The following is a 16,782-nucleotide window of genomic DNA, read 5'->3' as shown; positions in this document are numbered from 1 at the left end:
ATGTGTGAGCATGCAACGAGCATTGTATACCGATGAAGAGGCCAATCATTAGCTGAAGGACTATGCAGTTTTGTTGTTTGTTTGTTTGTTTCCAGAAGAAAGTACCTGAGAAGTTCTATGCAGACTGGTTTCTGGGTGTTGTTTCAAATAAAGACAAGATACCAACAAGAAAACATTGGTTAGCTATGGCTGGGGAGATCCACACGAACCAAGACGTATGAAAGCAACGCATGATCAAACAACACGAATTCTGAGGTGGGCGAGTAAAACCCCAACAAGGTCAAACCCAATCAGCAGCGTTTTCTCATGAGAATATTCAAACTAAAAGCACCACTAAGGGTCTGAGTCATTCAAGGGTTTCGTACCATAGCATATTGAAAAGCAGTAAGAGAAGCCAGGAAGAACAAAAATGCAATATTCCATCGTGTTTGCCAGGAGAAGCCTTTCTCATTCATCTACTACCTATAATTTCTCACTCGGTTTTTTTTAAACAGGGAGGGGAAACTGTGACGACAACCCCCATCAATGTAACGAAGCAATTTTATAGAGTAAACTATTATTCAAGTAATCTTATGATTCAGATAGGGAACATGGCTCTGCTCCGTTTGTTTCACTGTAAATTTTCATTGATATGAGAAACTTAAGTTCTGAAAATTTCCCCTATTCCCCCAATTGCATAAAAAACACCCCCATGCTTGTGATTTGGCTCCTCGGCTATAGGCAAATTTAGAGTAAGAACAGATATTAAATCGACAATCTCACCAAAGCACGCGAAGAGAAAATTAACAAACTAGGATGCTTTTTCAACCATAGAGCAACCTAGAACAAGATGGAAAAAGGTAAGTCCTCGCTGAGTTTAAGAATCATAAGCTGACGATTAGGACGGTAGGGATGCTACTGCAATATGAGAGGCAAAGTTACCCGAACATGATAGCATCACTTGAGAAAATAAACACACAAAAGGTTAATACCATGCTTTCTATTTGCATTATATGCTGGAAGGCTGTCAGTTGCAAGTCAAGAGCATCTCTTATCAAATGCGTAGCAAACCACTCCTAGACATAGTATGCCTATGTAATTTACTTCCAATAGTAAAAATGTAGTCAGAATGTCTCTTCAAAGTACAAAAAACTTGGCCTTCACATCAACAAAGATATGCTTCCTAGAAGTTCTATACATAATTCCACCCCCAACCTGTGCCTTGCTGTGTGTATGAGAGAATCACATTCTACTTCACCACAACAAAATTAGCCTTAAGGTTGGATACCATAACTGGGCACTGTCCCTCCTCATCATAGTCTGCGTACTCTTCTTGTGACAAGTCAATCTCATTGAATTTAGTCCCATTTGTCTACAGAAGTTAGAGATACATTTGTTAGTTTGAACTGAGACAACATTATTAACATGATATTAGAAAACACAATAAGCAACACTTACTCAAAATGCAGTTGAAAGATTATTAAATGATGTTAAAAATGTAACACCCACAATCATGTTTTACTCGTAGTACTATTGAGTACAAGCAGTAGAATTATAGATAAAGAACCAGTGGGATTCAAGAAGAGACAACTTTTTTTGATAATAAAGCTTTCATGTGGTCCATGGAATTCATCAGGAGATCGCAAATCAATTTTAGCTAAAGTTAAATGAGAATATGTCTGATAAAAAAACCCTCCTACGATTACAGATTTTATTTGTCACAAGATACATCAAAATGGGGAGTTCTTATTCTTCAAATCTGAGGCAAGTAAAACTCATTATAAATATTTCTAACCCAACACGTGAAATCCAAAGTCATGGCTTCATAATCTACTAGTCATTCTATTGGATCTGAAATCAAGCGAGTTAATGATGGACGACCAAACGGAGATCCTTAACCTCCAATTTGACAATCTGTCATCCAGATATCATTTTAAACCAAACAAACATCCGACATCTATGTACACATCTAAGGTCCAGATGTTTATACACCCCTTATCATTTTACTTGCCAAGGTAGCATTGATAATCTACAACCAGTTAAATAATTCTGGCTCCAGTATTTCATTTGGCGTCCAAAAATATCACAGTTAGAGGAAACTCTAACAATTTCAGATGTCCTGCTCTCATTTTAGGTGTTAAGGTTCATATCATAACTTAACCAATCTCAGCCATTCAAATTCTTCTTTTACTCCTTCAGACCATGCATTTTATCACATCTTTCTTTTCCTTTTTCCTGCAAGATAGTTAATATAGAAACTATACCAACGTGCGCAAGTGTTTCCATGCTAGATAAACTATGATCTAATGATTTTCTGGTCAAGTGGTTATATTTCAATCAAGATGGCAATTTCTTCCATTTTTTTGTCCAAAAAAAAATAAAAATCATTTTTGCGCTCCCCTAAACTCACCCCTGATTCGTATGCATAAACGAATATAACTGATGGTCATGGTGGAACCTCCAGAATATATCCCCATGAACCTACAGAAATGCTAAAGCAGGAAGAAGGGAGACATGCAGACAAGAGGACAGACATTAGGTTGTGTTGCCTAGTATTATTTCCAGGCCAGGGCACATTGTAAGGCATGCTGCAATGCAAGGTGGAATTAGAATTTGTATATGCCATCCCATGTAGTGATAAGATCCCCCCTTAAATACAACCTAAACAATTAGTAAAATAACACACCTCGGAATTTTTTTATGCAAGTGTTGATATTATGGACACAAGACAGGATAGTGAAATTAATAATTCCTCATCTCCACCAGCTTATTGTATCAGAGCTATGAATTAAACTGGTTACAGCATTACCGAGAAAAACAGGTGCTGCAAGTGTGTATGGTTCGTAAGGGATCAAACTAGATGTACATGAACAGGACACTTCATATCAATAGAGATTCTCATGTCAGTAGAATAATACTTGTTTATCTTGATAAAATGAGACTTCACACAATTAGAATTCCACTAACACAAGACTCCTCTATTAAGAAAAGACTATAGACCACAAGTACACTCCAAGACTACACATAAAAACCATCATATTTGTCAAGAAAATACCTAGGCAACCTGAAGCAGTAACCTCCTTTTATATTGATAAAACAGGACATATCAACACATTCTTCAAAATGCGACAGCTTATGTATCACAGCAGAACAAGGCACCATCAAAACAGTAGAACCCCTTCTTTTTCATATTGGATTAACTAGGATATAATTTTTTTTGCTTATTTTCTTCTTAGCTCTGATGCCACATCAGATTGAACGAATGAAGAGTAAAGTGCTTATGGTTGGGAATCAAAATCATTCTTTATCTCCAGCTACCATATTTGTTTATGGCATAGGCTGGGCACACAGCTGGAGTACCATGAGCTACCACCATGTCTATCTCCCACTTCCCCCCTGAAATAACGCCCTGCCCCTCCTGTATAATGCACTACCCCATGATCCCATTGTTGCCACCCGCTAGCTTACTGCAAGCTGGTGGTATGCCTATCTCTCTACTCTAGTTTTTCTTGATTAAATGAGACTTCGCACGATAAGAATTCCACTAACACAAGACTCCACTATTAAGAAAAGACTATTAGGACAATTATGCTCCAAGGCTACACATTAGAACGATCATAGTTGCAAAGGAAATACCCCTGCATCCTGAAGCCATGATCTCCTTCTTTATACATCAGTAAAACAGGACAGTCATTCCATATGACAAGAATTCCGGTGACACAAGACTTTCTGTTAGAAAAGACTGTAGGCCAAACTACCCTTTAATATAATACACACAAAGACAAACAGAGTTGTTGTTGAGAAGGGAGCACGAGAAAGAGAAGAGAGCTCGAGAAAGAGAATATAAGAAGTTGAGAGAAGGACATGGGAGATCTCTCTCTTGTTGTGAGGAACTCCAAATAACAGCTGCTTTATTTATAGGAAAAAAAATAAAGCATCATATAACAACTGAAATAACACATAAAAGAGTCCTAAATGGACTCAAAAACCAGCCAAGACAATCAAGGTGGGGTGTCTAGATGCTAGGTATTGCCTTGTCCACTGTTAAAAAATAGAAGTGCAAGGACAGAATGGGGAGACAAAAGTTCTCAAAATTTAGTGCCTGGGGTGTTGCCTAGACACCATGATAACTATGAAAAAAAATAGTTTAGACACTACAAGAACCCCAACCATAAACTTTAGCAAACAAATAACAATGATATCCTACATATAAAGGAAGGATATAAATAAAAAATAATTAAAAAAAAAAAAAAAAAAAAAAAAAGGAGGAAGGGAGACAGGGGTTGGCATTATGAAGCTGTCATCCTTAGTTTGCTTAAAAGGCTAGAATATTAAAATCTATTAGGTTCTACACAGCACTACAGATTGAAGTGCATTGAAATGTATGGATAAAAGTATGTTTGTCTCATGAGTCATGTTTTATGTCAAGAATATGTATATAATTTTGGTGCAGAAAATACAAGAAGTGACAATCTGCATTCATTTCCATAGTTTGGACTCAATAGTATAAAGAAATAACAACAATAATGATATCAAAACTTGCAGCACACAATAATTTAGACAATAAAACACAGGGTTGGCATTCTGAAGGACTGTAGTACTCATTATGTCCTTAAAAGGTAAAATATCAAAGTTTATTGGGTTCCAGACAGTATAAGATGACATCGAAATATAAGGTTCAAGGTAAACAAACATATTTCATCTTAAAGATAACTTCTTGGAACAATGTTATTTATATGGCTCCTTTATTTTGCACAATTTACATGAGTATCTTACAAACAAATGTTTCATCTAGGTATAGAAATTACAACAAATGAAATTCCCCAACGATTTCCATTTGGACACAGTAATATTCAGATAACAACTGCATAATCATTACATAAAATATCAGGAAGAAAAAGGTAAGAAAGGAATTTCCAACAAAAATAGCTAACAATCACAGGAGGGAATCCTACTTAAGAAAATATTAAAGGTAATTGCTACATTTTTGCCAAACTCAAAATACATCCAGAAAAATCAACCTAATTGCCTCACAAAACAAGAAGAAGGCCAAATGGGAGACAAATTGCAACATACCATGTAACAATGCAAAGAAAATAATCCAGTACTTGCATTCTCAGAAAGAAAAATTATTGAACTGCATATGACTAAATTTGTAGTTGAAGATAATTCAAGGCATAGTCATCGGTGCACATTCACATGCACCAGGGGTTATGGCGAATATAAAAAGGGGAAAAGAAAGGAACTTACAGATTCTGCTTTCCATCCATCTCCAAAAACAAAACCTACAGGCTCAAGGCCCCTGCAATCAAATACCATCAAGGGGCTGTATTTTCCAGATTCAGTAGTTTCTAAAGTCAGTGGGAGACCACGGCCGGGGATCATCAACACAGTTCCTTCCCTCCCACAAAGTTTGCACTGAGGAAAACCCAAACATTAAAGTAAATCTGAATGTCAATAAGTAATAAATAATATGATTCTGGAAGCTAGCATCCATGTACTCCAATAGTGAGTCAACTAAAACTTACCCTCCTTCTTTTTCAGGAGGAAGAAGGGGAATACCTGGAGAACAAAATATTTAAGGAGAACATGGTAGTATTGTTAAGCATACTATAGTGTTCTCCAATTCATATGCATCCATTTGCAAGTTTATCGTACGTATCTTTCTATTTTCCCATGGATCGATACTCAAGAGTCTGAACTCAAAAGAGAAAATTCTCATGGAACATTTAAAATCTTTCATTATGGCTCAACTGCTTAAGCCATCCATGAACATTTAAAGCAGGAAAGTCAAAAATAAAATATTTCCAAATGGAAGAGAGATTGAGAGACCTTCTGAACGAGATTAGTGGTACCCTTGCCATTTGGAGCAGGAACAGTTTCATCCAAGCTCAGACAGGTTTCTTTCTTACTAAGTTCTCCACAGTTATTACATTTCATCTGTAGGGGAAACAACAAACAACATTTCAGTAACCACAACCGAGATCAAGAAAAGAAAAATTTTGGAATAACACAACGAGTTCAACCGAAGGAAAAAATTAATGATTTCAGTAAAACCTAGAATATTAAAGAACGCAAACATTGCGATCCAATTCTGGAAAGGACCTTGAAATAGTAAGTGAAGTTGGGGTCATCGCAGCCATTCTGTGGCTGGAGATTGGTGAGATTATCGAGCTCAGCGGTTATCATCAACATGTAATTCACCATTTTTTCGATTCCTTCTATGGGCTTAACAGAAGATGATCTGAAGGTATAGCACGACGATCACTTTCGTGTCTAATTAATATTTCCCTACGCTTTCTCTCCGTCCGAACGATTCTCTGGAAGTCAGGAATCTCTGGGTGGAGCCCGTACAGACTAAAACCTGTTACAAGTTACAAGTACAAGCTGTTAGCGTATAGGATTTTTGTTCGCGTGCAACTTCTTGCCATGTATTAAATTATAAGAAAGGGTATTATAGTAATTTTATAATCTAATTAGAAAGAAATGTTAGAGTTTAATGAATAATATGAGTTCATTCCAGTATTTTTTTTATTCACTTTCTGTGTGATTGTGTTTTGCTAGCATAAAACAAGATATGTCAATAGGCAAGAGAATGGCTCACTCACACGAGCATTCGCCTCTAACGCCTTGGAGGCGAGCAGAGATGAGACGGATTGTGAATGACTTTGTGTAGGTCAATTCATAATCATGATGTCGCCTTGATTTGGAATCAAGATGAGTTTCTCTATTGTAAAGAGAATCGACATGAATGTTCCCACTATTCATGTTGCCTATAGGAGCCAGGTGCGAGTACTTTATGTGGCGCTAGAATGACGACAATAAAGAAACTCGAGTTAGGCGCAAGAGGTTGCGACTATACTAAGACCTGTATGGTGTTGAGATGGACATACGTTCTATTGTATATAGAATGCTCCACCATAGCACATATATCATACTATGTGTGCTTAACGATCATTGGAAATAAGAGGATGGATCCCTGCTCCTCTCATTGTGTGAGTCCTGGACCTTATGGTCCATTAGTGTTCTTAGTGACTTTCGACGACATCATGAAACGAAGGGTTGATGTGGCTACTTTGGGGTGTTACCTATGGTCATGATTGATTCGACCTAAAGGGGCACTATCGGGAAAGGAGTCAATCCTAAGTGTAGTGATGGTCTGGGGTGAAAGGAAAGGTTTGATTCAACTACACCCTAAAAAGTGTTTGCTGGCGCCAACTGTATGTGTTACAGTAGTGAACATTTTAAGGACAAGAATGTGATCTCTCAGAGGGATCGAGATACCTTTAGTCCGGTGAGTTTGAATAAACCTAGGACACCGTGTTATACTAATGCTTATTTGATTTGTTTCTATGAGTGATGTGCCATTCGGCCTTCCGGGAAGGTTTCTAGTTTGGGGCTCACGCGTGCGTGTATATCACCGGTCGCACAACCCATTTTTCCAAGATGACTTGTGGATATTAGTGTCTGGGACACAGGTGGTCTATGTATCTGGGATACATAGTGAAGAGATCAATATATATGTATATCTGGGATATGCATGTGTGTCTTGGACACAAGAGGTCTATGTATCTGGGATACATAGCAGAGAGATTGAATGTGTATATCTGGGATATACAAGTGTGTCTAGGACACATTGAAAGATTAACACTTGCCCTTGTGCAAGTGGGAGCTGTTGGAATTTATTAATTTGATTAATAAATTAAATGCCCAAGGGAAATATTGGAAACTCACTATTAGGGCGGTTACAAAATAGTGTTATATATTTTGGTAACCACCGCATTAGTGAGTAAGTAACTGAGTGATTCATTCGCACGAGCGAATCTCTGAGAAACGGCGGCTCCATCTCTCTCTCCCTCTCTCTTAGAATCGCAGGCTTAGAAATTCTTCTTTCCTAGTATTTGATCTTCATTCCATTAATCCACGGCATTTGGGTTGTGGATATTATTCCCTTTCCCTGTGATTGTGGAATCTCGCCGGTAAATCTTTGGTGGTGGAACGAGAACGTGGATCTAGACTTCCGCTGCGAATACTTCAAGTAAGGGAAAGCAAATCCAGGTAAGGAATTTTTTCCCCATCAATTAATTGAATTGAATTACTTCCGCTGCGAATTACTTAGTAACAATCCAATTCACAAAATAAACCCAAAAGCTAATCAGAAACGAGATTGTGATTGTGGAAACCCTGGCGGACTGGCCTCATCATCGGTGACCAAATCCATCCAATGCCATTGTGAATTTGTTCTTTCATTTCGATTTTGGGTTTGCACTTCTTTATTTTTGTCTATTTTGAGGAGAACCACGAAGAAAGAAGAGTTCTAGGGTTTACCTTCCACTCGAGATTTGCTCTGCTTGGCTTGAAATTTAGGTTTTTTTTATTGGACGCATGAAACGGTATTGCATTTTTTGACATTACTTCGTGTATTTGAAGTTTTACGGAGCTGCGATTTGTTCTCTTTCTCCTGATTTAGTGGTCTCTCTCAAGGATAATATTCGAATTCGAGTTTCACGGGTTTTGTTCATCTTGTTGTGCTCTTTGTATTCTTTCACCCAAACTTCTTTTATGCAGAAATAATCTTCAATTTCTTTTGCATTCATTATGGCAAATCTTTCATGATTTGTGTTTTATTCAGACTTTTGCGATCGCATCAAGGTTAGGGTTTTTCAAAAGAGAAAAAAGTTGAGCCGTGGGGCATTCGGCTAGGGTTTTCACAATAAAAAAGATAGTTCTTCAAGCTGAAACGATGAAAAATTCAAAGATATTGGAAGTTAAAATGAAAAATTGGGTCTTTAACCTAAAACGATGAAAAAATCAGAGAGATCCAATTGTGATGGTGGGTTTTGGGTTAAGGTTTAGATTTCTCGTTTCTTGTATCGTTTGGCTTTTTGGGGTTCATTCGGTGAATTTGAGTTCTTGAAGGATGAGTTTTGTAAATTTAAAAGTTTTTTTTACCCTAAATGATACAATTACAAAAGTACCCTTACTTTCTAGTTGTTGGATAGAAAAATTACAAGTGTTATATTTCTGTGCTTGCGCGCGAACAAAAATCCATATACGGGTGGGGTCTACTGGATAAATATTAAAAATTACTAAAAAAATAATAATAATTACTGGACTCCATCCTTATTATGTGATTATAAACCATCAGAAGACTACACAAATAAAAATTAATGAAAAAATGAGAATTAGTGGGTCCTACTCCTACTATGTGATTAAAAACCGTTAGGGGAGCACATCGTTCTCCCTTGGCAAGGAGGTGATCAGGACTTGCTCTTGAAGGGTCTTGCACTCCTAAGAGGATAATGGACTTATCATTTACCATAAATGAGTCCACTACACCATGAATCTAGTCACTTTTTTTTTTTTTTTTTTTTTTTTGAAACTCATTCATTCAAGCAACATAGACAAACATGTGGGGATGTTAATAGAGTCATCCAGCCACGGAGTGGTAATAGGCCATGATGTTGAGCTTGGAATCGACAATGCCACCTTTGCTAGTTTATTGGCCACAACATTGGTCATTCTAGGAATATAGGTAAAATTACAACTCATAAATTGAGACACCAAGTAGACGATATCTGGAATTAGTGGCTGTGTAGATAGCAAACTAGTCTTGATATTATCCACCAGTAGTGAAATCAGCTCCTTGTTATCAGCTTCAACCAAAACAAAGATATCCTCCTTCTAAGGCTTCTATCAAGGCATCATGCATTGCTAGGGCCTCTCCATCTAAGATGTCAATAAATGGTCTTGGAATCGATCTAGCAAGTAAGCATTGACCACCATCATTTCTAATAATAAAACCAAGGCCAGATCTACCTGAAGATTTACTGAATGTTGCATCGGTGTTTATTTTGAAGTAGCCAAACCCGGGGGGGGGTCCATTGTATCAATTTAGATTCCTGTGGCCTCATCCTATTCTGCCTCCTTCCTTCTTGGTACTCTCCATGTGAAACCCAGCCCTAACCCTGACTCGGAAACCCTGTTGTTTGTAGGTCCAGCAACTCGAAGTAAGGCAAGAAGTCAACTTTGGGCCATTTCAGTTGAAGACTTGATGGCTGGAGTGGAATCCTTGAGTATGGATGTCAGTGCCCCTTCTATGGAAACTGCACACTGATGAAGATTGGATTAGTTGATGGACTTGGAGTGCTCTCTGTATTGGTTCGAAGGCATTTCTACCTACTAGGTATGTCACTTTAGGTGTGTGCAAAACCCCTTGATGTTTGGACTTGATCTGAGCCTTCAATTCCTTGTTTTTAAGTTGCTATTCTGATTGGTCGACTCATTGGTCGACTGGACCAGTCGACCAATCAATCGACCAATTGATTCTGTTTTTGAAATTTGAATTGTGGCTACTCTATTTAAGTCTAATCTCGGGAATACTCCGCCTCATCTGCCTCCTAAGCCTTTGGAACGAGTTAGAACCCTATTCTAATTGATTCCCTTGCATCCTTGGTTGATATCCCGCAAGAACTCAAGAAATCTTCATCCTCCTGCATCAAAGGTATGTGTATGATCTCTTTCCTCTCTATCTCTGATTTTCTTTTCTTAAATATGTTCTTGATTGAGATCAGAAAGATGATGCTGCATTTTTGCAACCATCTATTCCATGATCTCATCATGTTCCTTGAGATCCATGATCATCATCATGATCTCAACCCTTGCCAATTGAAACCTAGAAACCCTAACCCTTGAAAACCTAACCTTGTGTGGTCATCAGGAGAACCTTTTGGTAAACCGCCCATGTGAGGGAAACCTCATGGGTAATGTGGAGGTTGATATAAATTCAATGTTCTTTAATTCTTCTTGTTGTAATTGACCTAACAATTTACCTCCCTTCATCTGGAACTCTCAACCTTTTCATGGGAGCCAAAAAGGGTGAAACCCTAATTTCTTGGGTAAGATCAAGAACCCCTATTTTGATCATGTTAGAAGACTCTCACTTTATTTTCTTTACTAGAATTGTAACCTATTAATTTTATTTCCTTACCCTTGATCATATTATATTTTTCCTTCATAATCTATGTTTAACCTAATTAGGTTAACTTTCTGGTTCCTGAGTTGTGACCTGGAAACTTGATTTGATTAAGGGTAAATATCACTTACCTCCCCTCTTAGCTGGACAAATAGCACTTACACCCCCTCTTAGTTGGATAATATCACTTACCTCCCCTCTTACCTAGCAAATATATCAAACACCTCCCCTCTGTTAACTTTATTGGTTAAATTTAACTTTTACCATTAAATATTTTTCTAAAACCCCAAACTACCCTTGGCTAAAATATTTTTTATTTTAAACCCTAAATTATCGTCATCACCCTAACAGTTAAAATACTAAATTACCCTCAATTAAAATAATTGTTAAAAAACCAAAACACTATAATTAAAACCCAAATTATCTTTAATTATTAAAAGCCCAACATACCCTTTTTTTTTTTTTTTAAAAGTATCAAACAATTAAAAAAAACCCAAAATAGTAGTACGTGTTTAATTTTATCAACATACCCTTTTTTTTTTAATTGCATTTTTAATTTTACTTGATAGTAGTACGTGTTTTTTTAATTGTTTCATCAAATTAAAAAAAAAAAAAAAAAGGGTATGTTGGGCTTTTAATAATTAAAGATAATTTGATTTTTAACTATAGTGTTTGGTTTATAATAATTATTTTAATTTAGGGTAATTTAGTATTTTAACTGTTAGGGTGATGATGATAATTTAGGGTTTAAAATAAAAAATATTTTAGCCAAGGGTAGTTTGGGGTTTTAGAAAAATATTTAACGGTAAAAGTTAAATTCAACCGAGAAAGTTAATAGAGGGGAGGTGTTTGATATATTTGCTAGGTAAGAGGGGAGGTAAGTGATATTTACCCTTTGATTAATGGTTTGTTGTCCTCTATAGACTTAGATGTTTCCATTAAAGTTTCCCCCTTATTTTGTACCCTTTTGAACCACCAAATTCGGATTCATATTCTAAAAATTCTAACTTTTGAAGGCTACTGTCTCTGTTGGTCGACTCATTGGTCGACTGGGGCAGTAGACCAATCAGTCGACCAATGGGTACATCAACCCCATTCTTGGTCTGTTTTGATTGAATTGTAATCTTTCCTTCTATGTATCTTTCCTAACTCATAGTACACACTTATTTAAGACTCTTTTCTCAGGTTTAGTCAAGGTCTTACTTGATTCTCTAAGTTCCTTTGCGAGTTAGAAGGTAAGGACAGTTATTTCCTTAACTACATAGATTACTTGTTCTCTGGTTTCTACTTTGTGAAACTATGAGATTACCTACTGTTGTTGTACTTTAATTCTGATCTCCTACTATGAGAACAATAGCACTTGTTTATATTGTCTTTTTCATTATTCATGTTATATGAATTACTTATTACTGCTTAATCTGATTTTGCTTTTACATTCTCTTTTATATGATGAACTACTGGTTGTGTATGTCATGACTGATCTGAGAATGTGTTTGATTAAGTTTGGTTTGGGATTGGGAGGTGTCCTTTTGACACTTCTGTCCTTGGACATTATCGGAAATAGTATGGGATGTTTCCGGGGTTGCCCATCGACACTTTCCCGAATCATTGGTTGTCATACCTAGGGTTGTCTAACAGGTGTTTGGTTAGGTTGTACCCCTGTTATATCAGACCCGATTCGGAAGGGTATTGAGACCGAACGACCCGTGGCAGCAATGGGGATTCACGGGCGCTCAAGACTGGTGAGTTATATTCGTGAGAGGACGGGAATCACATTGTGGGGGCCATTTATTGGAGGGTTGCATATGGCTAGACTTGGGCTCATGGGGGCTCGAGACCGGTGAGTTATATTCGTGAGAGGACGTGAGAGGACATGAGAGCTTCCCGTTTACCATATGTGGATAACCAATAGGGTTGATGAGTCCGTAGTCTGGGACTATTAGGACTCTAGTGGAAAGGATACCGGAAAGGATCGCCCGGGGCGAAGAATGGAGGTATCTGGACCTGAATTGATGTAACTGAGTAGATGACTTGCATTGGGCTAGGCTTTTCCCTGACATGCGCCGGTACTTATGCCAAATGGTTGTGAAAGAGTGTGTTGACTTAACCCCCTGCCATGGTTTGTCCTGAGGGATGCCGGACCCACTACCAACAAGAGCCGTATGCGTGACCTACCCAAAGAAGTACGGTGCTATGACTTAAAGCATGTCTGCCATAGAGACCAGCATACATAGAGTTTAGATGCATACATACCTTACTTGTTTCATATTGCATTGCATCTTGTTATGGTTTGCTTCCATGTTATTTATGTTGTTATGGATTAACTACCTTACTGAGTTTCTTCGAAACTCATTCCTTTTGTACATTGTTTTTGTTAGACTATTCTACAGGTACTGATTACTATGGCGAACAGTACGATGAAGTGCAAGCCGAGGAAGCGTACTATACGCAAGGTGTTGGCAACCATCAAGATTACTCTGATGATCCCTCAGTTGATCAAGCTGCGTACTACGATTAAAGACAACTTATACGTGGAACGTCTCAAATGGATTGATGAAGTCCACTATTTTGAAGACGTTATTTATAGAATAGAAAACCCTGATGTTAGATATTTCTCTTAGTTCCATTGTTTTAGATATTATTTCTTTTAGACTTACATTCTACGTTCCGCTGTATTTTGTGGAGTGAGTTTCTGCCTCACTCTACTTCTTTTGATGTGATTACATCTGGTATCATTTTTGCACTTTGATTATATTGATTATTCATTTCTTGACTTTAATCTTTTGTTTATAATATTTTAAACCCTGATTATTTTTTGTTTATGATTATGTTATTGTATATGTGGGAGGATGATTTCCTCATTACTTAATCTTCGGGGCTGTGGATCACACTCTTGGGTATGCCAGTTAGGGTACCGGCTGGGAGGATGTGACACTCCATATATTCATTAGCCAAATGAAGTGCCTTAGCAATTATCCTGTCTGGTTATGGCTCATCCCCATTGAATATTTTCTCAATTGCTTGAGCTACTTGGTTTGGTAGCCCACTATCAATTAACTTTGGTATTGATTCAATAACAACATTAGCTGAATGGATCTTACAATGGAAAGGTTTCTCAGCTGCAAAAAAGGAGGAAGGTAAAAGATTGGAGATCCGTTGGTTAGGGTTTGTTTTCTCTCGTTTAAGAGTTCTCGAAGAACTTCGTCGGAATTTTTAGTGTGGCCAGATTATCCAACTTACTGTTTCCTATCTCGCTAGGATCACTTTCTAACCTTGTGCTCGTTTCAAAGATTACTGATGTAAAAACCCCATATTTCTAACCCAGAATCCGTATTGCAGGTACGATAACCCGAAGGTCTAGCCGGGTTAAGTTGTGGAGTGTTTGGATAGAAGTCCATGATCCATACCCTGAACCCATGGATCTGGATTCTCTTGATAAAGAACCTACCTTACTAGGAAGTTGGATCTTTGGTGGAAGGCAAGTGGCATTTGGAGATGTCCGGAATGAAGGTAAGACTCCCCCATGTGTTGATTAGAGTTAGGTTGAGGTTGGGTGTCAACCCCTTAAGCAAAGCACCCAAGTATAGCAATGTACTAGGGGGCGGTTGCTTAAGGCGGTTGATTGAACCAATCAACCGCCCCAAGTGACCGCCAGTTCCTGATTGTCGAGTTTTGCCCTAATTTTGTCCTTGATCTCTATAAATAGAAACCCTCACCCTATTAACGTATTATTATACTCAAAATTGTTGTTTTGGACGGTTAGGTGGTAATGGAGACGTGCTGGAAGGTGAGCGAAGTGCTGATTGAGATATGGAATCTTTCCTCCTTTGTTCTTGCTGTTCTGGTTGAGGTAAGTGAATCCCCTTCACTCCTTTCTCTTCTTTCAACTTTTGATTGGTGTTGGATCCATCTCCATCATGTTGGGGTGACCTAATTATGATTGGCTGGTTACCCTAATCAATGTGTTTGAGAAGATCCTGTCTGAAAACGAATCCTTGCATTCGAATAAAGGATGGGTCTAATCAAGGGAGGTGATTTGGGTGTTAGATCTGTGTTAATTTTAGGTTGTTGTTTTGCTTCTTTGCTATAGACTTGTTAAGATTGAAATTCGGATTAAGATCATCCCAAAACAGATTGAAATTCGGATTAAGATCATCCCAAAACAGATTGAAATTGGATGATCAGAAGTTTGAATTTTGGAGTTGGAAAATTGTCTATAACAGGGGCGCTCGCTTGACCCAAGCAACCGGCACAAGCAGCCGGCTGGGTCACAGTAGCTATGTGAAGTTGTTTGTTGCTCTGATTTGACTCATGACTCTTGTGTACTTTTGTAACCCTATATTTAGGTGTTCTCTGAGTCTACTAAAGGTCTTGTAATTGTGATTGGATTGCACTTTAATAAACTTTTACTTAATTACAGGTAAGGACATACATTCTTATCTTTATGCAATTACATATACATGATGAATCCGCTACTTTCGTTACTATTCTTTAATCATGTATCTTGCTGTAACTGTATAAGTGTGTTGATCCTACTGTATACTTACTATTTGTGATGTTCTTTTATGTACTTTATCATTTATGATATTGAACAACTAGTTGTGGTATGATGGTGAAAGACGTAGTGTAGTTGTGATGGAAAGGGTATTCCATTGGGATATCTTGAGATATCAGAGGGTTGTGGTATGGGACACATGCTCATTGATGCCTGCAACACTATCGTGACTACTGGATGACATACCTAGGGAGTCTAGAATTGCATGGCTAGGTACCCCACATACTACCCTTTCGGTAGGGCAATTAAAGCCGAATGACCCGTGATGATGGTGACGTGTCTCTATTTCATCCTACAGAGATAACTAGTCCGTGCGGAGATTCAGTGGTCCACTGTTGTTCATGCAATGGTATGTTGCATATGATAGGGTTGGGCTTATGGATGCCCAAGGAGCGGACCAGGTGTGAAATCCAGCCCAAACCTAGCCAGGACACCCTATTTGTTTTGGGTTAAAGAAACGCTTGTTTAATGTTAGACCTTGAAGTCGGACCTTGATTTCAATGTTGCTATCTTTGAAAGCCTTAGGAGGTCATGACCGACCTTTTCCTTAGGGTAGATCCAATGTCCCGAAGTGAAGGAAGAAGTCTCTGTGTGTCCTCTCTGTAGAAGACATGGTGTTTGACTCGAAACTCATGGATATTGATGATGGTGCTCCATACTTGGAAGCATTGTCAGTGACTGTTAAGCAATTGCGCATCGAAGAGGGTTGAATTATTTGAAGTGCCTAATGAACTCCCATGCATGATCCGAAGGTATTTCCTGAAACTAGAGTTCTTGATTGACTTGTAGGAGAAAACCCCACTCAATTTGACCTCGTATAGCCCTCCGAATCCCTGGTCCGAGTTGCTGAACTATGTCTGACCAATCTTGTTTGGTCGATCCTGCTTGGTAGATCCCATCGACCAAGGAGCATCGACCAAGGCTTCCCAGCTGCAAATTAATGATTCTTTTGGAATATTCCACCCCCTATTTATGCTAGCCTCGTGTGTTGAACCCTATTCTAATCATTGCAACACCTGAGAATGTGGAGAAGGTTCCCCAAAGCTCCTCCTTGATATTGGTGAAGGATATTCTACTCTAATCATTGTCTCATGCCTCCATTATCATCTACAAGGTAATATTCTCTCTCTTGCTCTCTATCTTACTCATCCCTCTTCTTCTTCTTCTTCTTACTGTTGAGACCATGGCCAAGGTGCTGCAACCTTGCAAACACCTTGTCATGTGTGTCCCCTCCCATTTACATTAGTTTCCCCTTCATTCTTGCTATGCCTCA

The 16,782-nt window shown here is 38.1% G+C and overlaps 1 protein-coding gene across 1 annotated transcript; it reads right to left on the bottom strand.

The window, feature by feature from the left end:
• Nucleotides 1-937: 937 nt before the first annotated feature.
• LOC149011455 (uncharacterized) lies at nucleotides 938-6,346 on the bottom strand. Its single transcript, XM_089164411.1, has 4 exons — nucleotides 6,085-6,346; nucleotides 5,812-5,919; nucleotides 5,230-5,397; nucleotides 938-1,351 (listed from the first exon to the last, which is right to left on the bottom strand). Exons 1-4 carry the CDS (start codon nucleotides 6,184-6,186, stop codon nucleotides 1,229-1,231), a joined length of 501 nt encoding a protein of 166 aa, XP_089020537.1. The 5' UTR covers nucleotides 6,187-6,346; the 3' UTR covers nucleotides 938-1,228.
• Between the last annotated feature and the right edge of the window lie 10,436 nt (nucleotides 6,347-16,782).

Source organism: Hakea prostrata, chromosome 7 (assembly GCF_041222555.1).
Source record: "Hakea prostrata isolate BN-2017 chromosome 7, UWA_Hpros_2, whole genome shotgun sequence".
NCBI classification, from domain to species: domain Eukaryota; kingdom Viridiplantae; phylum Streptophyta; class Magnoliopsida; order Proteales; family Proteaceae; genus Hakea; species Hakea prostrata.
This window is presented reverse-complemented; position numbering and strand designations above follow the sequence as displayed.

Bases quoted from the DNA above. Each gene is read 5' to 3' on its own strand.
- LOC149011455 (XM_089164411.1), bottom strand. From the start codon at position 6,186: ATGGTGAATTACATGTTGATGATAACCGCTGAGCTCGATAATCTCACC. The intron at 5,920-6,084 runs GTCCTTTCCAGA...TTTCCCCTACAG, and splicing joins ACTTCACTTACTATTTCAAG to ATGAAATGTAATAACTGTGG. The intron at 1,352-5,229 runs GTAAGTTCCTTT...TAACTTCTGTAG, and splicing joins ATGGATGGAAAGCAGAATCT to ACAAATGGGACTAAATTCAA.